Source organism: Leuresthes tenuis, unplaced genomic scaffold, assembly GCF_036924035.1.
Source record: "Leuresthes tenuis unplaced genomic scaffold, fLeuTen1.0.hap1 SCAF_17, whole genome shotgun sequence".
NCBI lineage: Eukaryota > Metazoa > Chordata > Actinopteri > Atheriniformes > Atherinopsidae > Leuresthes > Leuresthes tenuis.
In genome coordinates this window covers 31,631,670-31,656,925 of record NW_027325371.1, presented here as the reverse complement: position 1 = coordinate 31,656,925, position 25,256 = coordinate 31,631,670, and the positions used below count along the sequence as shown (strand labels likewise).

The 25,256-nt window shown below is 40.5% G+C and overlaps 1 protein-coding gene across 1 annotated transcript; it reads left to right on the top strand.

Annotated features, from left to right (window-relative positions):
- LOC140272860 (uncharacterized) lies at nt 1–24,085 on the top strand. The gene is made up of 5 exons (XM_072368356.1): nt 1–1,248; nt 20,163–20,315; nt 20,425–20,593; nt 21,075–21,629; nt 21,796–24,085. Exons 1-5 carry the CDS (start codon nt 1,033–1,035, stop codon nt 22,815–22,817), a joined length of 2,115 nt encoding a protein of 704 aa, XP_072224457.1. The 5' UTR covers nt 1–1,032; the 3' UTR covers nt 22,818–24,085.
- Nucleotides 24,086–25,256: the final 1,171 nt, after the last annotated feature.

Here is a 25,256-nt window from a genome sequence, read left to right as displayed (position 1 = left end):
AATAATAAATGATAACTTCTGTGGTTGTGTTTTGATAGCATCTCTTCTTTCACATGGAGCCACCTCACAGAGTGGTGCCAAACAGATGTTCTAAGGGCTTTATGTCTGGCACATGAACCACACAATAGAGGAGTTGTGGTGTTGAATATTTATGGGCTGGCCTCTCAAACCTCTGTTGTCTGACATGATGTACCAAAAGAAATACTTATCAGAGGGCCTTATCCAGCTGGCCATCTTTCTGAGCCTCTGTGGAGTGAGGGTAGATGTGGAGCTGGAATCTTTTCTGAGACACTCCTGGCATAAGAGGATTCAATGTCCAATGTCAGGGCTGATCCAGGCACAGTTCCATAACCTTTGCAGCCGCTTGATGGAGGGCCACAGCCTCCATCCCAAAAGTTTGGACCTGGAGTGGTTCATCATCATACGAAGGCTGTTATGCTGGGTCCGACCTCTGGACAGGCTACAGGTAGGAATGTCCATAGTCTAACAGTCTGTAATTGGATGGCATTACGGCAATAAGGGATATTTCTTTCTCAGGGTTAAAGGGTTTAGCATTTTGTGAAAATGTCACTTCCTTCCACAGTATTAGATGAAAAGTTTTGTTGATTATGAAGCTACGGACAGCAGTTAGCTTAGATGTAGCTGTACTAGAACAAATGCCTGATAATGCCTCTAAAGTTAATAGATTAATTCCTAACAGCTTGTTTTGATTTTACAGAAAACTTCAAGAAAAAGTTCAAGACTAAAAATGCAAGAAACAATATTTTAAGTAGTCAACTTTACACTTGCTGGGGGGGTCAAACTATTTTGGACCCAGTGTGTTGTTTTCCCCCATTTTCCAGTTTTTATGTTAAGAAAAACTAATAAGCTGTGAAGTCTAGTTTTAGAATTAGCATACAAATTAAGGTTGCAGGTTCCCATCTACCTTGAATGAGAAAGCTAATGACCTACACAGTGATTTTTTTCCCATCTGCCTTTTACCATAAGCTACTTTTCAGCTTCTTAATCAGTGTGAAGTTATAAAGTGGTCCCATGTACAAAAAATGTCTTGCTCTTTTTCCACCGGCACCTCATGTGGAGCTGGAGACATGGCTGGTCCAGCAGGAGCTGGGTCCTTTTCCTGTGGAATATCCAGACCAACCCATCTTACTGGAGAGTGCATCTACTGAGGTACAGAGAGATCAAACTGTCCCACCTGTGGTACTCCCAGCTGTACTGAGCAACCTGGAGGAAGAGGAGGATAAAGAGGTATAACAGATTTACTCGTACACTGCATTTGAGAGCATGTAGCTGTTTTTTTGTAGCATGTGTCTGTGTTTTCTCATTTTCTTGTGTTGGACTCATGAAAGAAACTTTGCTTGAGTAAAACAACATGCCTATATTTCTCATGAAAGAAACTTAAATCTTAAATGTTTGAGTGCAGCACATTTTCAAAGCGTGTTTGTACTCAGAATTAGAGATAGGGTTAGGAGCCTGTACATTTGGAGGTAGTTTGGTGTAAAGCTGTTACTGGTGTAGAGAGTAACACCTCCTGGTCGCCTCCCTTTGGAGGTGTTCCAGACTTTTTATGAGGAGCCCCTGGGGCAGACCCAGGGCTTGCTGGGGGGATTATATATCTCTTCTGGCCAGGGAATGATTGTATGTCCCCCAGGGGTAGGTGGGGAGTGTCACCAGGGAAAGGGATGTCTGGGTTTTTAGACCTGTTGTCATTGGCCAGTTGCTGCCAGTGATATATAGTACACAATAAAAAGTAGTTGCCTTTAGAAATCTCAGTGACAATGGTTTCAACAACTGAATGGAAGTGTTTTTTTATTTTATTCATGAAATTCATTCAACTATGAGACTCCACCAAAGTAGCCATTTAAAACTATTGGAATGATCAGGAAAGTATGCTTTTATTACCTGCCCCTTAATATAATCTGTTATAGATAGATTAGAGATAGATTATTCACTGGAAAACATTTCCTCACTACAGGTGATCATCAGGAAAATAAAGCAATACAATCAGTTCAGTTGCAATACACTATGGAAACAACTAACTGAAGAAAATATACATTTTTAATGAACACCCATTTACAGCTTCAGTAGTTTTGGAGTAAAATGATTTAGCTCAGTCACTGTGGTCACACAACATTAACCTGGATCTTAGCAGTTAGCTGATTTCTTGAATTTATTTTGAATAATTAAGAATGGGAACCAGTAATCCAAATGTTTAAACTGTCTGTTTAAAATAAAAAATTTAAATGTTATTTCAGCACATTGTTGTGGACGTTCAAGCTACAGCTTAAGTGATTTGATTCATCTTCTTGTTTTTACCGTCGTGTCATGTTAAGACATGACATGACATTCGTTCTGCAGAACAAAGATGAGCATTTATCAGTGGGCTAGCTGGTATATAATCAGTCCCAAATAAATATAAAGTTTAGATAATTTTAACTGCATAGGAACTGCTTCTTACAGAACAACGACAATGTGAAGAAGAAGTTTTTTCTCAAGTAGGCTAGCTGCAGCACAACACAATGTTGGCCACTGTTTTCAATGGAATGGATCTAAAGTCTCTTCCACTCCCCATGTCCATATTTACTGCCTCCTGATACAACTGAAATCACAATAGAGATGCTTTCATTCCCATTTTTCTGTTGTCACACAGTGAAATTAGTCTGAAACTGACAATGAAGACTACGTGTTCACTTGCTGTTGCTATAAAATAACTGTGAGGCTTCTATTCTGACAAGATCCAGATTAGTTTTTTTTTAAACACTGCCTCATTTGACAAAGCATCATTCATTTAAGCTAAAGACTGTGCATCTGTGCTATGAGTTAAGCTTTATTTACATGTATAATGATGACTCAGAGAGAAATAAATGGCAGAAAGTCTCTGCTGCTTCTCTTCCTCCTCGCCAACATGCATGAAGTCACTGAAGACATCTCAGACTAGCAAAAATCCCATTAGCAGCACATGCAAGCTTCAGGTATAATTGGCCAATCACATTTGCAACTGAAAAATGCCTACCGATTGAAAAACACTTTGACTGAGAAGTACTCATCTATTCTGCACAGACCCCTGCTCGTTGAATTTGGTTATTCGTTTTTATTCTTTAAAAACGTATCTTAATACTAATGATACTCTCACCAAAAACAGAGGTAAAAAGGATTTTTTTTTAAGAATACAAGTTGATCCTGACATTCACACACAGTATATGCATTCATGAGAGATGTGCTGCAACATCATTGCACATAGTAAACGGGATACTTAACATAATGTTGATCGTTGAACTTCTGAGATTTTGAATGCCTAATTGCAACAAAACTTCCTCTTCTCAGTCATAGCTAAGTCAAATACAGTTAGTTCAATTCAATTCAGTTTAATTTTCATATAACGCCAAATCAAAACAAATCTCAAGGCACTTCAAAGATACAATCAAAGATACAGTGGATCTCCGACGTAATGATTTAAAAGGTCATTCGTGTTTTAATTTGTGTTTCTGTGTGTGTCAGTAGTATTTGGTTTAGAGAACTACTGTCCTCCATTTGTGAGCATGCAGATACTTTGATGTCAGATGGAGGTAGTGCTGTGGTGACCCAGTTGATTGCAGTGTCTCAGTGATACAGAGTAGAAAGTGACTGATTCTCTTGGTGTGCCATGTATATATTTCATATTGCTCTGCCTAAACTGCGTCCCTTCGCCTCTGATTTCAGCTGTCAGTGTTTGAAGAACACAAACATCCAACACAGTGGGACAGAAACCCTACATGCTTTTTGCACACTCATTACAAACCGACACGAACACATTATTATTTTAGATTCTACTTTACAGAGGCTGGACATGCTCTAGAATATTCTGTTATCTAAAGATCCCATTGGAATAAGCTCATTATCTCCAGATAACAAAGCTTTATTTGTAGCAGTTACAAGTTGGTTGTCATCATGAGAAAATGAGAGTCTCCTCATATGGTTGTCATACATCACGAGTGCTTTGACAGGATGTGTAGATAGCATCTTGACAGCTGTAGCAACCGGTTCAGGCTTTAGGATGGTGAAATGAAGTGGAAGGATGTCTAACAGATGCATTTGCCACTAAGCTTGTTTGTTTCAGCTACTGGCTGAAGTGGGGAAATTGGAGTAGATCAGCCTGTCATCTTCGCCTTCATATGAGTACATATGTATTCACTCACACACATACATACATTCTCCTTTCACACACATATATTCTCCTTTCACATGCTTATTTTTGCATTCTAGTGCATATATATGCATATATATATATATATATATATATATGGAGGGGAGATAGAGACTGTTCAGACCGGCAAATACCTGGGGGTGGTCAAAGTCAAAGTCAAAGTCAGATTTATTTGAATAGCACATTTCATGTACAAAACAATTCAAAGTGCTTTAAATAAAATAAAAGCATTGCAGCAGGAAGCAGAAGAAGAATTAGAAATATGTAAAATAATATAAATAGAAAGAAACAGAATAATAAAAATGAATAAAAACAAGCAACAGTCTAGATAAGTTAAAAAATACAGTGCAGATTTCATGCATAGACACATGAGAAAAGAAATGTTTTTAACCTGGATTTAAAAATGTCTACATTTGGTGACAGTTTAATCTCCTCTGGCAGTTTGTTCCACTTTTATGTTATGTTATGTTTGCAGCATAACAGCTAAATGCTGCTTCTCCATGTTTAGTCTGGACTCTGGACTGGACCAGCTGACCTGGGTCCTTGGATCTAAGAGCTCTGCTGGGTTTATATTCTCTGAACATATCACAGATGTATTTTGGGCCTAAACCATTCTGGGATTTGTAAACCATCAGTAGGCTTTTAAAATCTATTACGTGACTGACTGGAAGCCAGTGTAAAGATTTTAAAACTGGTGTGATGTGTTCAGATCTCTTAGTCCTGGTTAAAACTCCAGCAGCAGCGTTCTGGATGAGCTGCAGATGTTTGATGCTCTTTTTGGGAAGTCCGGTTAAAAGACCATTACAGTAATCGAGTCTACTGGAGGTGAATGCATGGATGAGTTTCTCCTGGTCTTTTTGGGAGAGAAAACCTTTAATTCTGGTTGGTAAAAAGCTGCCTTGGTGACAGCTTTGATGTGGCTGCTGAAAGTCAATCAATCTTTTGGTTTCCTTAGCTAGGATATTATTTTTTGAAATGGCTCTATATGAATTCTCTTTGCTACCAAACAGAATGATCTCAGTTTTGTCTTCATTTAATTGTAGAAAATTCTCTCTCATCCAGGTGTTTATTTCCTCCAGACACTGACACAGTACGTCTGCTGCGCTGCAGTCGTCTGGTGACAGAGACACATAAAGTTGTGTATCGTCTGCATAACTGTGATAATTGATGTTAAAGTTCTGTAATATCTGACCCAAAGGGAGCATATACAAGTTAAACAGAAGAGGTCCAAGAATTGACCCCTGGGGGACTCCACAAGTCATGGCCACTTGCTCAGATTCATAGCTGCCAATTGTAACAAAATAACTCCGGCCTTCTAAATAGGACCTGAACCAGTAAAGGACAGCTCCAGAAAGTCCAACCCAGTTTTCCAGCCTGTGCAACAGGATTCTGTGATCTACAGTATCAAACGCAGCACTGAGATCCAACAGAACCAGGACTGAAACATAACCAGAATCAGTATTCAGCCTAATGTCATTTAACGCTTTGACCAGAGCTGTTTCAGTGCTGTGATGACGTTGGAAGCCTGATTGAAAGTTATTGAGACTTCCACTTTCATTCAGAAAGTTGTTGAGCTGGTTAAATACAACTTTCTCAATAATCTTCGATTCTTCATAAAATATTCTTCATAAAAGAGAGGTTAGAGACAGGTCTATAGTTGTTCATCACAGAGGCGTCTAGAGTTATCTTCTTTAGGAGTGGCTTAATGGTAACTTTCTTTAGTGACTTGGGAAAAATACCTGATGCCAGTGAGCTATTAACTATTTGTAGGAGATCACTTTCTACTGAGGTAAAAACAGTTGGTCAGATGGTAATATGTCCAGAGTACAAGTTGGTGCTGGATAATAAACTGGAATGGTCTGCCAACATAGAAGCAGTGTACAGGAGGGGGCAGAGCCGTCTCTTCTTCCTGAGACAGCTCAGGTCCTTCAATGTCTGTAGTAATATGATATGCAAATTTTATCACACTATCATTGAGAAAGCACTGTTCTATGCTGTTGTCTGCTGGGGGAGTTGCACTACAGACAAAAACTGTATGCGCCTGGACAAACTGGTAAAAAAGGCCAGTTCTGTTGTAGGCGGAAGACTAGACTCTCAGTGCTGTGGTGGAACGGATCAGGAGGAAATTCTATTCTGTTTTGGATAATAATAAACATCCTCTCCACAGCATCCTGGCAGGTCAGAGGAGCAGCTGCAGGACTGAGAGGTTCAGGAGGTCCTATGTCACCACAGCCATAAGGCTTTTTAATACTGACTGCTGACATGTTCTTCTCAAATTTATTTATTTTGGCACTGATTTTTATTATTATCATTATTGTTGTTGTTGTCTAGTATGCAATCATTGTACATATATATATGTTTTGCTACACCAGTAATTTGAATTTCCCTCACTGGGGGATGAATAAAGTATTTTTCTATTTCTATTTCTATACATGCAATTCTCCTTTCACACATATATATTCTCCTTTCTCAGGGACACAGGAAGTCCCTTTTTAAAGAGGAAGTCACTTTCAAACCTCTTGCTCAGCTTAATAATAATGAGATTATTCATCAAAAACTCTTTGAGGATTTACACCCATTTGAATATTCTGAAAGGACAAGGGGTCAATGTTTCTAGAGTCAATGTTTCCAGAGATCAGTTCAGTAGTTTATTTGGTAGCTGGTAGAACTTTATAGGTGAACAAAAGGTGGTGGATGATTTCCTGTACAAAATAAAATAAAACAATAAATAAATTCCAATACCAAACAAATAAGAACAATCAATCAGGACATTTAAACTTAACTCACTTATAATTAAGGCATCCACAATTAAATGTTGCTAGGTAAGAGGATACATCGGGTGGGTTCCTTGTGGAGGGAAAAGAGAGAGGCCTGAGGTTTAAGGGTGGGTTATTGTAACCTCAGGAGGCGTGGTGTGGTCCAGACAAGGTGGAGTCTCGTGATTTTTAACAATGTGACTGCATTTTACAAAGGGGTGACAATTTAAAGGAAAATCCATTAAAAAAAAGTGTAACCAGCCTATAAGTAGACCTGGCATCCTGTAGAACTTGCCTGAGCCACTATGAAACTATTTTCATGAAAGTAATGCAGTTACTATTTCAAGCGGTTTTAAGCACTTTTCATACCCTGAAAACACCATGTTAAGATTCAAGGATATCAACCCTGATTTATGCTTTAAAATGTGTTTCAAAGGTGCAGATTGTTTGATACCCTTTCCAAATACCATACAGAATATTGAATGCAACACATTGTAATCAGTCAACACTTTGACGTGTGATGTTTACAGTCACTATTTATTAAAGGATTTCCATATTTTCTTTTCTCTAATGCCACAGTACCCTTGTATTGAATTAAAAAAAAAACTTTCATTACAAACAAAACAAATCACTTTATTCAACACCATTGAGGATAAATTAGGTATAGATCAAAGTAAGAAACTCTTTAATTGTATGTAAACTGTCCATATCATGTCCTGCATTGAGTTTCTTGTCTACTGACGTTGTGTCAGTTGGTAATGGAGCTCTCAGGTTACACAGATCATCCTGATGCATGTTCTGTGGATACTGAGGCTCCCCGATGCTGCCGGCTGTTGTCTTTCAGGCTTTTGTTTGACTGAAGCAACAACAATAACTTCCTCTACTGATGGTTTCTCATACTGCAAAGAGCGCCTGGCTGGGTTCAGGCAAACCTTAAATACAGTATCATCAGGTCGCTCTGATGATCTGTAAAATATGGCAGAATAACTGTTACCCTTATTATACAGTCATGATTGATCAGTCCCAACAATACACATAACCACTGCAATTGTGTAATTCTTGGATCTATCTTGTTATGGCATACCGTGCATTTAATTTCTAGGTCATCTGACCATCATTAATTACATTTCAATACTTTGTTAGTTTATTCTGTGGCATTTGGAAAGATTTCTTAGGATATCTATTTTGGTGTAGGCATGTGAATTATTATCTTAATGTGGATTATCGTAAGCACTCACAACACTTTTCCTGTTCTATTTGAACATGGTCGTGTTCTCTGTTTCTTTGAATTTTCTCAGTAGTTACACCTACTGTGCTTTTATGTAGAACCACAGGACTGCACTGTGGAAGGCCTCAGTAGTGATGGCTCAACTTCTCCACATCACCCCACTGGACTGCCATGGAGACAGGACTGACTAACACTTAGCCTGAAAATCACATTAGAGAGAGAGAATTCCAACACTGAATTAGACTGCATTCTTTTAAGTGAATAAACAGGTAACTGATACAAACACAAATGAAGGAATATTCGAGGCCTGCACGATATCAACAAAACGTATGATGTGCGATCACACTGTTCAATATTGCGATGACGATGAAAATTCGATTAATGATGCAGGCCCACACAACATGAGGCAAATGTATCTTTCTTTTTCTGTCCATTGTTCAAACAAACAGAAGCACATGGCTAATTATTATGCAGAATGACGTCAGACATTTAGTCAAACGTCATACTAATGATGGTTTCAAGTCCTGCATTCCTCATAAAACGCGCCTCAGATATTGTCACTGTTTGTTAAAACTAACAGACTGATAAAATATAAAATCTTTTGACTAACTTACAGGAGGCTGGTTTAGTGTGTTGTGCCAGTTACATCCATGGGCTAACGGTTTAGCTGTCCGCCATGCTATGCATAGTAACTTACATTAGCTCTAGCACAAAATCATGTAACTTATATAGCTCTACCACTCATATCATGTACATGTAACTTAAAACTCATATGGACATTTTACACACCACCTCATCCTCCTTTAGCTGTCCCTCAGTAACATTTTTAAATGTCATCGGTCCAGCGCTGCTAAATTAGCCAGGTTAGCCGTGGACAGCCTGATGCCAGTCTAACATGAAACATAAAGAGTAAAGCAACATAAGAAAGGGCAAAACATACAGCTTCCAAGTTGACGACAATGTATGTGTGTGAAAGGAGAATATATGTGTGCGAGAGTGAACATATATGTACATGAAAGGAGAAAGCATGTGTGTGAAAGGAGAATATCTGTTTGCGTGAGAGTAAAGATGTATGAGAATATATGTGTGCGCGAGAGTAGAAATATATGTATGTAAAAGGAGAATATATGTATGTGAATACAGAATGTATGTGTGTGAAAGGAGAATATATCTGTGTGAAAGGAGAAGGTATGTGTATGAAAGGAGAATATATGTGTGCGCGAGAGTGAAAATATATGTATGTAAAAGGAGAATATATGTATGTGAAAGGAGAATGTATGTGTGTGAAAGGACAATATATCATATTGTCACCATCTCCGGTGTTCCCCCGTTCATTCCCAATGAGGCGCTTGAGCAGGAGCTGCAGCGCTTCGGAAAAATGGTGAGCGGGTTCAAGACGGTGGGTTTAGGCCGTAAGAGCGACAAACTTAGACACGTCCAGTTGTTCCGCAGACAGTTGTTCATGTTCCTTACCTGTCCATCTCAAACGCTGGACGTGTCATTTAAAGTGACATGGTGATGGACTGTACATGGTGTATGCTAGCACGGGGAACTTGAAATGTTTCGAATGCGGGGATGTGGGGCACAAGCAGGTCGCCTGTCCTCACAGGCCCGCTGAGGGAAGCTCCTACACCACCGCGGTGTCCGGAGATGAGGCGCTAAACAGCAGAGCAACCCCACCCCTCTGACAGAGTCTAATGGAGGAGAAACCTCCAAGAGACAGACTGAGGAGCAGCCAGCTGAGACAGCAGCTGAGACAGCAGCTGAGGACAGCTCGGCTGCTTCAGAGAGAACACCAGGAGGAGCAGAGGAGGCCCAGACAGTAGCAGAGGAGGTCAGTGGGGAACACAGTGGTGGTGGACAGGTACCAGAGTCTGACCAAAGTCAGGCCGCCAGTGCAGAGGTGAGGAGGGGGGAGGCAGGTGTGACTGTGGGTGAGGAGGAAGATGAGATGGAGTGTGATTCTGAATCGGGCTGTGTGTCTGTAAATTTTGTAAATTCTGTCAAAACTTTACAGAAGATGGTCGGTCTCGACATCTTGAATGAAAAAAAAATGTTATAGATTAAGGAAATACGTGACTGCTTTAAGAAAAACAATAAGAACAAAGAAAGGAAAAGGGCCCAAAGAGTTAAGAGTGCATAAATGAATGATAATGATGATGATGATGATGAATGTGATCTATTCTCTACTGCTCCCTCTGTTGTCACTTCCTGTCTTTATTTATTTATTTCCTATGGATAAAATAAAAATATGAGCTCTAAATATAAATGGTGGGAGAGACCAAAATAAAAGAGAACTAGTGTCACAGATGATCTCGGACAAAAAGCTGGACATTATTTTCCTGCAAGAGACACACAGTGACATGAGCAATGAGGTGGACTGGGGTCTGTGGTGGAGAGGCCATCACACCTTGTCGCATGGCACTAACCTGTCTGCAGGTGTGGCCACTCTGGTCTCTCCGGGCTTGGACATTACCATCACCTCCACCTCTGAGATCAGGCAGGCAGAGCTGTGGCTGTCAAAGCCCAAATCCAAGGCTTCAGTTTCTGCCTCCTCAACATCTATGCCCCAAATCTGGGCTCAGAAAGACTGGACTTGTTTCAGAGGGTCTCTGCCTTTGTGAAGCAGTGCAGTCAAGATGACTGCCTAGTTATGGGAGGAGACTGGAACTGCATGACAGATTTCACCCTGGACAGGACCGGGAAGAAGCCCCACTTGTGGTCTGCTGCAGCCTTGAGGCAGCTGAGAGCGGAGGTGGGGGTAGTGGATGCGTGGAGGGTCAAACATCCAAAAGACAGACAATACACATGGGTGAAGGTGGTGGATGGGGGGTTGAGTGCAGCCAGGTTAGACAGGGTCTACATCTCACAGTCCTATAGTAGTAGATTATTAAACAGTCACATTTATCCTGTAGGTTTTGCTGATCACCATTTAGTCACTTTAGATTTTCACTTCACACAAACACCCAAACACAGCTCGCACTGGCACTTTAACACTAAGCTGCTGCACGACACCGATTTTTGTAAAAAGTTTGAGGCTTTCTGGGAAATTTGGAGCAGGAGGAGGGGTGAATTTGAGTCTTTGAGTCAGTGGTGGGAGGTAGGTAAGGTACATATTAGGGTTTTCTGTCAGCAATACACCAGTCACTCCACAACACAGGTCAGAAGGACCATACAGCACTTAGAGCAGGACATCAGGGACATGGAGGACAGACTGCACACACACCGCAGTACAGACACACACACACTGCACCAGAAAAGACAAGAACTCAGCACGTTTTTACAGGAGAGGGTAAAAGGGGCTTTGGTCAGGGCACGTTTCACCACCGTCCGGGACATGGATGCTCCCACCTCCTTCTTTTATAACTTGGAGAAATCCATCTCTCGGAAAAAGCAGATGGTTTGTCTCCATCTGCCTGATGGAAAAACAACCACAAACCAGGCTGAAATGAGGAGGCATGCAGTGGACTTTTACAGCGCCCTTTTCAGCGCGGAGGACTTCCACAGAGGGTGCCAGAATGAGCTGTTACGGGGACTTCCTGAGCTGAGTCCTGAGGACAGGATCTCCATGAATGCCCACATTTCGCTGGAGGAGCTGACCACTGCAGTGGGACAGTTAACATCTGGTTGGACCCCGGGGCTGGACGGCTTACCTGCAGATTTTTACGAACACTTTTGGAGGGTATTGGGTGCTGACCTGTGGGAGGTGCTGCAGGAGTGTTCAGGGACAGGTTTGCTGCCGACCTCCTGCAGGAGCGCCGTTCTTTCCCTCATCCCAAAAAAAGGGGATCTGGTGCTTTTAAAAAACTGGAGGCCTGTAGCTCTATTGTGCACAGACTACAAACTACTATCTAAGGTGTTTGCCAACAGGCTCAAAAAGTGCTGGATAGGATCATCCACAGGGACCTGTGTCTTACTGTGTCCCGGACAGGTCCATTATGGACAACCTGTTTTTAATGAGGGATTTGTTTGACATGTGTAAATTGTACAGTTTTGATATTGGGGTTTTCTCACTGGACCCAGAAAAAGCGTTCGACAGGGTGGATCGTGGTTTTCTTTTTATCACTTTAAGAGCTTTTGGTTTTGGTGGGGGTTTGTCACTGCTGGGTTTGTTGTACACAGATGCTTGCTGTTTGGTGAAGGTGGGTGGAGGATTGAGCTGTCCAGTAAAGTTAAGGAGGGGGATTAGACAGGGTTGTCCTATCTCTGGACAGCTCTACTCTATAGCCATCGAACCCTTCCTTTGTAGACTAAGGTCCAAAATGCAAGGTATCTTGTTATCTGGTTTACCTCAGCGACCTCCACTGGTGTTATCAGCTTATGCTGATGATATAAATGTGTTTATTAGGGACCAGACGGACATAGACAACCTGACAGAAAGCCTCAAAATATATCAGAAAGCTTCTTCTGCTAAAGTCAACTGGGACAAGAGTGAGGTTTTACTTGTCGGACACTGGACAGAGACAGACACCAAAGGTACCAGGGGACCTGGGCTGGGGAAGACAGGGACTCAGGGTTTTAGGCGTCTTTCTAGGGACTGGCTGCTGTCCTGTATCTTCCCGTGCAGGAAGGGGTACAAGGACTTCACTTCACTTCACTTCACTTCACTTCACTTCACTTCACTTCAATTCAATTCAATTCAATTTTATTTATATAGCGCCAGATTACAACAATTGTCATCTCAAGGCACTTAAGTAATATAGTCCAATTCAAGCCAATTGGAATTCAATTCATTGTAATCATAATCCAATTAATTCATATAGAGCCAATTAAAAAAAATAATATCCTAGCTAAGGAAACCAACAGATTGCACCGAAACTTGTCTTCAGTCCAATCTCCTGTCCTGAGCGTGCCTGTGGCGACTGTGGAAAGGAACGACTCCCTTTTAACAGGAAGAAACCTCTGGCAGAACCAGACTCAGGAAGGGTGGCCATCCGACAGAAAAGAGGGAAAAGAGGGGGGAAAAAACACCATAACGCCATTCAAAGGATATCTGTTGGAACAGGGAAACATACGTTAATAACCACAATAATGTCACATGTACATAAAATCAATTGTGAAATTAAACAGGGGGAAAAAGAGAGCAAAGTGAGGAAAGGTGTGACAGATGAGGTCCCCCAGCAGTCTAAGCCTATAGCAGCTTAACTATGGGATGTTTCAGGATTACCTGAGCCATCCCTAACTATAAGCTTTATCAAAAAGGAAAGTTTTAAGCCTAATCTTAAAAGTGGAAAGGGTGTCTGCTTCCCGGACATTTACTGGCAGCTTATTCCACAAGAGAGGGGCCTGATAACTGAAGGCTCTACCTCCCATTCTACTTTTAGAAACTCTGGGAACAACAAGTAAACCTGCAGTTTGGGAGCGAAGTGCTCTGTTAGGAAAATACCTTACAATTAGATCTTTAAGATATGATGGAGCTCGGTCATTAAGAACTTTATATGTGAGAAGAAGAATCTTAAATTCTATTCTGAATTTAACAGGGAGCCAATGAAGAGAAGCTAAAACTGGAGAAACATGATCTCTCCTGTTAGTTCTCATCAGAACTCTGGCTGCAGCATTTTGGATCAGCTGGAGGCTTTTCAGAGAATATGTGGGACAGCCCAATAATAAGGAATTACAGTAGTCCAATCTTGAAGTAACAAATGCATGAACTAGTTTCTCTGCATCACCCTGAGACAGGATGTTCCTGATTTTAGCAATATTACGAAGGTGAAAGAAGGCAGTCCTAGAAACCTGTTTTATATGTGCGTCAAATGATAAATTCTGGTCAAAAATAACTCCAAGGTTCCTCACTGTAGAACTAGAAGCCAAGGAAATACCATCTAGAGTAACTATATAACTAGACAATTTCTCCCTGAAGCGCTCAGGTCCAAAGAGAACAACTTCAGTTTTGTCTGAATTTAAAAGCAGACAGTTCTGAATCATCCAGGTCTTTATGTCTTTAAGACAGGCTTGTAGTCTGACCAACCTATTGGTTTAATCTGGTTTCATAGATAAGTACAGCTGAGTATCATCAGCATAACAATGGAAATGTATGCCATGCTGTCTGATAATGTTACCTAATGGAAGCATGTATAAAGTAAAAAGAATCGGTCCAAGCACAGAACCCAGAGGAACTCCATGACTTACTCCAACGTGTGAGGAAGATTCTTCATTTACAAGAATAAACTGGAATCTATCAGATAAATATGACTTAAACCAGCCTAATGCAGTTCCTTTAATCCCAATAACATGTTCAAGTCTCTGTAACAGAATGCTGTGATCGATCGTATCAAATGCAGCACTGAGATCCAACAGGACAAGCACAGAAACAAGTCCGCTATCAGAAGCTAACAGGAGATCATTGGTAACTTTCACCAGTGCTGTTTCTGTGCTATGATGCACTCTGAATCCTGACTGAAACTCTTCAAACAGATTATTTCTATGTAAATGATCACAAAGTTGAACTGCAACTATTTTTTCAAGAACTTTAGACAAAAAAGGGAGATTGGATATAGGTCGATAATTAGCCAACACTTCTGAATCAAGAGTTGTTTTTTTAAGTAAAGGTTTAATTACAGCAACCTTAAAAGTCTGAGGTACATATCCTATCAACAAAGACCGATTGATCAAATCCAATATGGAAGTGTCAATTAAGGGGAAAACCTCCTTGAACAGTCTGGTTGGGATTGGGTCTAACATACAAGTTGATGGTTTAGAAGAGACTATGGCTGTTGTTAGCTCAGAAAGATCAACTGGACAGAAGCTGTCTAAATACAATTCAGGTTCGAAAGATACTTCTAAAGCTGCTCTACTTGATGATACATCAGTGATAATAATGGGAAGGATTCCATTAATCTTCTCTCTGATAGAAACAATTTTATTGATGAAGAATCTCATGAAATCATCACTGCTGAGAGTTAAAGGAATACATGGCTCAACAGAGCTCGGACTCTTTGTCAGCCTGGCAACAGTGCTGAAAAGAAACCTGGGATTATTCTTATTCTCTTCTATCAATAATGAATAATAAGCAGTTCTAGCTTTACGAAGTGCTTTCTTATACGTTATTAAACTATCTTTCCAGACTAATTGAGACTCTTCTAAATTAGAGGAACTCCACTGTCTCTCCAGCTTTCTTGCAGTCTGCTTTAACACATGCAGCTGTGAATTATACCAAGGAGCCAACCTCTTCTGAATGATTACCTTCCTTTTCAGAGGGGCAACATTGTCCAGTGTTGTACGCATTGAAACTATAGTGCTGTCAACAAGAGAGTCAAGTTCTACTGGAGTAAAATTTAGGTAGCCGTCCTCATATCAGCACATGGCAGTGAAGAAAAGGATGATGAAATCAACTCTTTAAATCTGGTTACAGCATTCTCTGACAGACACCTTCTATATGTAGAATTCTTCTCAGAAACCGTTTAGTCTAGTAATGTAAATTCAAAAGTTATCAAAAAATGGTCAGACAAGACAGGGTTATGAGGGAACACTGTTAACTGTTCACTCTCAATGCCATAAGTCAGCACAAGGTCAAGGGTATGATTAAGGCAGTGAGTAGGTCTGTGAACACTTTGAGAAAATCCAATAGAGTCTAATATAGAATTAAAGTTAATATTTAGGCTGTCATTTTCAACATCTACATGAATATTAAAGTCACCCACTACAATGACTTTATCTGTACTCAGCACTAACTGGGATAAAAACTCTGAGAATTCAGAGAGAAACTCAGAATAAGGGCCAGGTGGACGATACACAACAACAAACACAAGAGGTTTTTGTGATTTCCACTTTGGGTGGGAAAAACTGAGAATCAGAGATTCAAAAGAGCTAAAACTAATCTTGGGTCTAGGACTGATTAGTAACCCTGATCTGAAGATAGCTGCCACTCCTCCTCCTCTGCCTGTGGTTCGAGGAACGTGAACATTTAAATAGTCAGAGGGAGTTGATTCATTAATGCTAACATGATCCTCCTGCTGCAGCCAGGTTTCTGTAAAACAAAATATATCAATATGATGATCACAAATCAAATCATTCACTAACAGAGACTTCGAAGGGAGAGATCTAATATTCAGCAAACCACATTTAGTAGTTTGATGTTTTTGTGGACATCATGTCTCGTGTTGCAACACTTAGACTGCAAACCACCCAGAGGCTGCTCTACACCGTTGGTCTGCCATGGACGGACAGTGCCTGTCTCCTGCTGAGGAAAGCTGGATGTCTAGGCTATGATAGACACTTGTTCCTGATACAGCCTCAGGCTGTGGATTTAACTGGACTGACATCTTTCTACCGGTCGGGGCTCCAGGCCTGGCAGATTTGAACCTCTAAAAGGAAGAGTGGTCCCAGTGGCTCTTTGAAGAGCCACTCTTTGGAAACACCATCATCAACTCTCAGGTCCTGTTTTCTGCCAGCCTGAGAGTTCGACTGAGAGAGGCTGGACTGGTGAAACTTGGTCATCTATTGAAAACATCTGTCCCTCACCTGGCAGACCGGCTGTGCATCACGTCCACCAGAGTGCTGCTCAGGTGGAAGAGATCTGTGTTTCCCTGCCAGCAGGCCTCAGGGCGTTTGCTGAAAACCGGACTCTATCTGACCAATGGGATGATGAGTATGAGTACGTTTTTCCCTCTTACCTGCTGAGTCTAGGAACCTCCGAGTCCACCGACTTTGAGACTCTGGGGAAGAAAGACATTTATTTCCTTTGCGTTAAGGTTGTAAACTTACGCTCGCTGGCAGGGGTGAAGGTGTCGAGGTGGACTGATGTTTTTAGCGTGAGAGCGTCCCCGAAGGGCTGTTGGAGGTCCCTGTACAAACCTCCTGGCAACAAACGGACAGGAGACCTCCAGTGGAGGATTGTACAGGGGGCCATAGTTATGAACAGGTATCTGGTGCACCTTGATCCAAACACGGGGGACACCTGTCCTTTCTGCTCCCAGTCCGAGACAGTTGGCCATCTTTTTGTCCAGTGTCCCAGATTAGAGGCTCTGTTCAGACACCTTCAGAGGTGGTTTGGTCAGGTGTTTTCTTTTAGTCTCTTTATTTTTGGCCTACGGTATTGTGCCAAACAGAAGTCTGTACACCAACTGATCAATTTTGTTTCAGGGACAGCAAAGTTGGCCATTTGGAAGAGCAGAAAGAACAGAGGTCAGGGGTCAGAAGGCGTAGTGGCCATGGCAGCTCGGCTCAAAATAGATTTCAGTTTTTATAAAATGACTGGAAAAACAGGAATTTGTAAATATATGGGGAGTGAACGATATCCTGTGCTCTGTTAGAGGACACTCTCTGCTCCTGAACTTTTAAAATATATTTTTTTGTTTGGTTTTTATTTTTTAGTGTTTTTGTTTAGATTTTTTTAGCTTTGGTTTTGAGTTTGTGAAAAAGAAATACTGTAAATAGAAGGATTTTGGAATAAAGGTTGTTTCAAAATAAATAAAAATCTTTCTTTCTTTCTTTCTTTCTTTCTTTCTTTCTTTCAAAACATTGTGGTAGGGTTTCTTTTCTTTTTTTGCTTATCAGAATGAAAACACAATTTTTAGGAAAAAAATCTTGAAGAAATTGACACACTCTGTGTCACACAAACCGACCACAAGACCAGGAAATGACAAGAACTCTGATCATACTGCAACTGTCATGAGGAGCTGCAGCTGAAGCTCAGAGTCATATTACAGCTTATATCCCTTTCTGCATACCAGCCACACTGACACACACCCACACACACACACCCACACACACAAACAAACACACACACAAACAAACACACAAACACACACACAAACACACACACAGAGGACATTACTAATTGATATATAGAACATAGAGACCTAAGGACATGTTGATCTGCTGTCCTTGCAACTTTGGGATTACTGCAGAGTTTTTGAATAATTTGTTGAATATTGAATAGTAAGTGTAAAAACACATACAGTCACACATGAAATAATTGGTTTGTTCCCAGCCTTATGACTATGTTATGTTGTCTTGTTTTGAAACTTGATCACTGGCCCATTGCATACTGACACACATTTAAATCCAGGTGTTTTGCAATCCCTCCTGTTTACTGCATCTATACCCACACAAAGGCATGCATGTACACATGTAAACAAGACTTGTAGCACATCATCCATCTATCATATTACAACCCAGATTCCAAAATAGCTGGGACACTGTGCAAAATATAAATACAGAATGCAGTGATTTGCAAATCTCACAAAATGAATATGTTATTCACAGAAGAACAGAAAGAACAATTTGACTATTTCATAAAAAAAAGCTCAGGCTCAGAAAGCTTCTATCAGTCTGATCCTCTTTCATCTTAAATTGCCTGTGATTTTTATCATCCCTGACCACAGATCTCTCAAGTTGTTCAACTGGAGCTTGTGTTCGAGCTGTTTTCTGTACACCTCTTTGTTCTCTGTTTCCTTCTTTTCTTTGTTTTTGAACAGTCCTCAATGACTCCCTGCCTTCCTCCCTGAAGGCTTTCTTTTCATGTTCAGCAGCTTTTTCAGGTCATTGGTGATCCAGGGATTGTTACTGGGGGAGTACCTGACTGTTCTTGTGGGAATAATACTCTCCACACAAAAGTTAATGTCATATTTCATGCACTCAGTCATGGTATTGAAATCATCTCCATGTGGCTCAGGAGTGCATTCAAGACTGTGGTCTTAAAGCATCCTGAAAATCATCTTCAGTTTTCTGAGACCCACTTTCAAAGCCACTGAACAATGGATGTATAGTTGGAGGTGATTAGATTTTCCTAATGAAGGCAGGGCAGAAGAGTGGCACACATCTTTTACATTTGCTTAGAAAATTCATTTTCTCTGGTGAAGTAGTTGACCTGTGATGGACTGGCGACCTCTCCAGGGTGTACCCCGCCTTTCGCCCGATGACTGCTGGGATAGGCTCCAGCCCACCCGCTACCCGAATAACGGAATGACGGTATAGAAAATGGATGGATGGAAGTAGTTGACAAACTGTTAGAAAGTAGGAATTCTAACAAAGAGGGAGACATGATTGAGACGTCCAGAAATCACATTGTTTACCTTAGGATGTTGTGTTTGTAACCTGGAACAACTGTGCTGATGATGTCACAGACATGTAATATATACATGGCTAAAAGAATCACATAGGTGAACTCTCTCTGTAAACCCATATCTAGTTCAATGTTCAAAGCACAGATCCTCTCTTACAGTGTGACATGTGCAAGATGGCACCATATGTTGTGAACAAGCACTGCAAGACCTCCATCTTTGCTTTTGCTGCTTCTCCTGATGTCTCTGTTGGCTCGTATCATCTTAAAGCCAGGCAGAGTAGTGTTAGAGTTCGGTACATGCTTCCTGTTTAAAATCGTTCTTTTTTCGGGCTTTAGTTAACATTTAGACAGCTCAGTTAGCTGTTAGCTGCTCCCATTTGTAAATGACTCGTATATCTATGTGGCAGCTTATCATAACAGATGTTGAAAAGTGTCAAACATACGAGGAGAATTATCTCAAACAGCACAGTGTCCAATTCAGTGCAGACAAAAATCTCAAAATTCACAGTTTATCAGTATAAATTGTGAAAATATCAGCTCAGTATAAAATCTCAAGGAGATGGAAAGAAAAGCACAAATGTCCATAGCACCATTTTAGAATAACAAATTCAAGGTATCTAATAGTTTTCCAACAGAGGTAGCTCTCTGAAAATAAAAAAAATAACCTGCAGATGTTTCTACAGAAAGTATCAAAGTCATCCAGGTCTGGAAATATCTTCACAACAGACAAAAGTCTGGTCCAACACATTGATTTCAGCCTGGCCAACAGACAGACTAACATCCCTTAGCACAGCTAAGAATTTTCTTTCTTGCCTCTAATTTATGGTTCCCTACATAATTGTTTGAGATTAATGGAGAAAAACTTTCCCTTCACAGACAAACAGCAGACGCTGCTGTAGCCTCTCCTTCGTTTTGTCTTTTGTATTCTGATATTGACCTAGAACAGTATTTCACTGTACTTACTATGTCTTCTGCTTTCTTGTCTTTCAGTTAAGTGGTGTTGAAGTTAGAGGTCTGGACTCTGAGTATCAGACGTCAGAGGCTGTCCCTCTACAGTCCTCCTTCATTGTCCCTGATGAGTCTTCTATAGCCCTGGACCTGGAACTCCACTGGCAGGATCTGCTGGCCATTCTGGAGACTGAGGTGAGTGAGAGAATGAGAGCAGATGGAAATGTACTTGTCAAACTAGAATATAATTGAACAACGGAAATAAAGCATTTTTTGAGTTTCATTTTTCATTCTTCCTCTTCAGTGCACAAGTGTGGAAATGATGACATCATTTCATCACATTGTGGATTCAAGACCATATGGTACTTTTCAAGATGTTAGGTCTGAAGCTCCATCTCAACACTCTAATAGCCTTGAAAATGTCATACCACAGGCTGATCAGTGGAACCCTCTCATAGAGACTGTGCAACACGGTAATTCAATTCAGAACCTGACAGCTGTAAGACTTCCATTCTATGCTCTAATATTGACAACATAATTGTAGTTACTTTTCATTCTCATGTTTTAAACCACACCTTGTGGCCTTCTGCAGTGGATGACATTGTCTAGTTGTCATGGAAAAGGTTTGTTATGACCTTTCTCCTTTCTTAAATCCCATACAGCATTGAAGTCACATGATAACATCTGAATCATTCTCGTGAAAATTGCAAAGCCTTCAAAGCAACTTATACGATACGGTTAAAAGTTCCAGAAGGAAGTAATTTTGACTTTGTGTCTTACTTAGATTCAAAATATTTTTTAATCCGCATAGATGAAAAAAAGTATGATTCGGAATGATGGTTAAAATATTGACCTTCTGTCCAGCTGCGTGTTTACTTACATACATCACAAACTTAGTTGCATTCTAACATTCTGAATATTTTTTAAAAATGCTCTCTCTTTGTGTCCAATTAGAGCCAGCTCTGCTTCCCCTGACTCCCAGTACAGAGTTGGATGACCACAGTGCAGCATTGTACACAGGGGCCACTTTGAAAAACTCTAATATGGATTCCCTGCATGCTCCTACAAACTACACAGATTTTCTTGCCGAAGATGTTGCAGAAAATGCAGACGATCACTCGACTACTTTCAAAATGACTTTGCTAACACAAGATGTTGTGCATAGAATGGAACCTGAGAGTGTTGGTGTTAAACATTCATATGACCTGTCAGCTTCAAGTTTAACCCCAACTTTGGATGTGAATGATATGACCCAAAACCTTCTGGAACCTACTTACTGTGCATTTCTGATGAATGAAGAGGATGTCTATGGTCTCTCCAGCCCACTTACTGGCCTCTTAGAGGATTCTACAGTCTTGGATGGCACTGGTTTGCCTGACCTAGCACTAGTGGAAGGATTCAGTCCTGGGATGGTTGCCAGGATACAAGAGGAAGGCTATCCTGTTCATGAAGTAGCCCAACAGAAAACTGGCAGAAATTACAACTTAATAGAAGCTCAGGACCAACCAGGTAGGAAAGAGGGTAATTTAACAAAGAAGGAATTTTTTTCCTCTATAGAAACTATTTTTGACTAAATGTGTAATTAAGTACCTCTCTTTCGATACACACTAATCAAAATTCAAGCGCTTTAGATAAAACTGTAAAGCTTATCCTGATCTTTTCTTGTTTCCTCTAGGAGATGGGGATGACACAGACTCGGACTCTGGTCTCTCTTTGGACTTTAGCTACAGCCCTGCTTCTTCATCTGTTTTGCAGGGCTCCTCTTCATCGACCTCCTCTTCATCTTGTGTGTCAGCTGTGAGAAGTCCCTTCTCTGACGATGAGGATAGAGATGCTGAGGAAAACTTAGTTGGTTGGGATATAGAAGTGGAGGTGATAAAACAGGAAGAACTGCAGGAAGAGATGGGAGTAGTTGAAGGGTATACCGGGGATGTTAAAAAACTCTTTCCTTTGAACTCTGGGGTTCACAAACTATTACATGACTTTTCCTGGCTGGAACATATTGGCCATGATCACACATACAACCAGCCCTTGCCTTCCACCTCTCCCCAGTCTCTGAGCAAGATGCACCCCAATCAGTCTAAATCTGCTCTTAGATTTGACAACACCAAGACTTATCACTGTCCCTCTTCCAGTTACATCTCTCTGACCAAAATATGGAGCCGGTATGAGCAGCGAGCACAATCCCTTAGGATCCCCTTCTCCAATGAGCTTATTATTAATCTGCCTGCGAGGAAATTTAACGAGCTACTGAGCAATTACCGACTCACTGAGGAGCAGCATACTCTAGTCAGGGACATAAGACGGCGTGGTAAGAATAAGATAGCTGCCCAGAACTGCAGAAAGAGAAAACAATATGTGCTGCTGAGATTAGAGGAGGATGTGTTTGCTTTGAGGCACCAGCGTTCACAGCTGCTTAGAGAAAAAAGGGAAGCCCTGAGGCATTTGCAAGAAGTAAAGTGCAGGTTGGGAATGTTGTACCAAGAAACATTTTCAAAGCTTAGGGATGAGGAAGGGGTGAAGGCTTTAAAGAACGGGCTTCATTTTGGATCCCGTGATAGTGTATCCAATTATACAGTGGCTTCAGTAAGACTGCATAAAACCAGCAGAAACAAAGGGACAAGATGTTCATTACTGAATAAGGGAAATGTGAAGACCCTGTATAAAAAAAAGTTAATAAAGCAAAATTTGTGTTAGGTTAGGTCATTCATAGTTCAGTTTTTATAATACATACATACATACATACATACATAATACAGACTCAGTTTGGCATATTTAACGTGTTTAGACTCAGAAACCAGAGTTTAAAAGCTTCTATATTTATATTAAATATCCTGAAAAAAAAGGAGTAAAAAAACAAACCCGAACTAAACAAAAAACATTGACAAAGTTCAACAGTCCAAATAAAGCAGGAAGCTCAGAAAAAGCAGCAGCAACAACCTTCCCCTGATTTTCCCTCCTCCACCACACCTGATTCAAATGATCAGCTTGTCATCAAGCTCTGCAGTGGCCTGATAAGGAGCCATTCATTTGAATCAGGTGTGGTGGAGGAGGGAAACATCGAAAACATGCAGGGCAGTGTGTCCCGAGGACTGGAATTGAGAAACACTGATCTAAGGCAAGTTCCAGCATCTGGGACTAACCTTGAAAATAACAAAATAACACTAAGAGCAGGCGGGACCCTGGCTATCAGTGTACAAGACCCAGTTGTAGACATAATGGGTAGCCCACGCCAACACAGACCAGTTTCTGATCTTCAGGAATGGAGGATGTGGAGCAGATTGGCGTAAAGCATCTTGCAATGACAGTTCAGCAGGGACTTCAAGACTTTGGATCATGGGAGATCAAATTTGAGCATATTCAGTCCTCAGATGGGAGCATAAGCACAGGCTGCCCATTGCCAAATGTTCAGCAGAACCACTTTAAATTTGTGCCATTTTTGTGACATTGCTTGACTTTGTAAGATTGTGTATTACAATATCTAGGAAGTTGACTTTACCTGTAATAGTTCCAGTCTCTGTCTTATCGGTGGATACATCCTTTAATCATCTGTAACAGAACACAGCAGTTTTACTTCTTGGCCATGTCCTTATTGAGGAGAGACTCCTTTGTAACAATTTTAAATTTTCTAGCTAATATCAAACACAAATTGATGTATGTTAAACTGGTGAAGTATAAACAGTAGATTCAGCCTTTAGACATAGTTTACATTATTACACTCTCAAGGCTTGCATCCACCTCCACTGGCTGTGTGTGCTCAGCTGGAGTAATACTCGAGTAATACAGTCTTCAAGAAAGATCCCGAAGAATCTGTTGTTACCAGGTCTATGATTAGTTTTAGTCACATTTTTGTTCAAAATAAATTGCTGTGTTTGTTACTAGGAAAATGAACAGGACTTTTTCAGGAATGTACATAATTGGAAGGTCATGTTCACTTTTACTGTACGTATACAGTCGAATCACTGGTGTAATGGTCGAAGGGTAAATTTTGGCAATCAACCTCTCAAAGTTGCCTCACATAGCAGACACCTTTGGTGCCTATGTTGCAGAGAACTGCAGCAAAATTACATTTTATTTCTGAAGAAAAAGTCACTGATGGAACCACTTGGGCGTAGACTGTTACATTCAGTGAGTGCCCATGTACTCAAGGACTTAGGGATTTGTAATATTATAAATATAAAGTATTTATTTTTAGTGATTTCAGGTTGTTGTAGCTGAGAAATTGATTGGTTTTCATGGGTGCAATCAGATCTGTGCAGCCTTCAGTATCCATAGAAAATCTACTTGTGTGATTGTGTGAAGGATAAAATTGTTATAGAGGCAAAACTTTCTAAACCTCATTTTAGAATATGAAATCCAATAAACTTGTAAAACAGATTTTGTTTTTCAAATTTCAGTAACTAATTCTCACATTTACATTTATTGAACTTTTCACAAAAGTCTTAAGCTGCAGAAATGTTACAGACCCAATTCAGATTCAAGCTAAATAATATGATTAAACGTGAAAAACACTGATAATCATTTCTGCATTAAAAAGTCAGATCAACACTGAATATATATTACAATTTACTGTTCATGTCACATCAACGGCTGAAATGATTTGAAGATTAAGGAAAGAGTTTTACACAGAGGTCAGAGAGACAGTTCATGTTTATATGTGAGGAGAAGAATCTTAAATTCTATTCTGAATTTAACAGGGAGCCAATGAAGGGAAGCTAAAACTGGAGAAACATGATCTCTCCTGTTAGTTCTCATCAGAACTCTGGCTGCAGCATCAGCTGGAGGCTTTTCAGAGAATATGTGGGACAGCCCAATAATAAGGAATTACAGTAGTCCAATCTTGAAGTAACAAATGCATGAACTAGTTTCTCTGCATCACCCTGAGACAGGATGTTCCTGATTTTAGCAATATTACGAAGGTGAAAGAAGGCAGTCCTAGAAACCAGTTTTATATGTGCATCAAATGATAAATTCTGGTCAGAAATAACTTTAACCCGTCTAAAATGCTTCAAGGTGAACGCAAAAAGAAAAAACTAAATAATTTGAGGTGTCGCAAGGTAAGTGAAATTTAGTGCTGTGTTAATTAATCTGAGGCTTGGTGATCAAGTTGAGTCCCACTGAGAAACTAAACGGAAT

Bases quoted from the DNA above. Each gene is read 5' to 3' on its own strand.
- LOC140272860 (XM_072368356.1), top strand. From the start codon at position 1,033: ATGTACAAAAAATGTCTTGCTCTTTTTCCACCGGCACCTCATGTGGAG. The intron at 20,316-20,424 runs GTGAGTGAGAGA...CTTCCTCTTCAG, and splicing joins TGGCCATTCTGGAGACTGAG to TGCACAAGTGTGGAAATGAT. The intron at 21,630-21,795 runs GTAGGAAAGAGG...TGTTTCCTCTAG, and splicing joins AGAAGCTCAGGACCAACCAG to GAGATGGGGATGACACAGAC.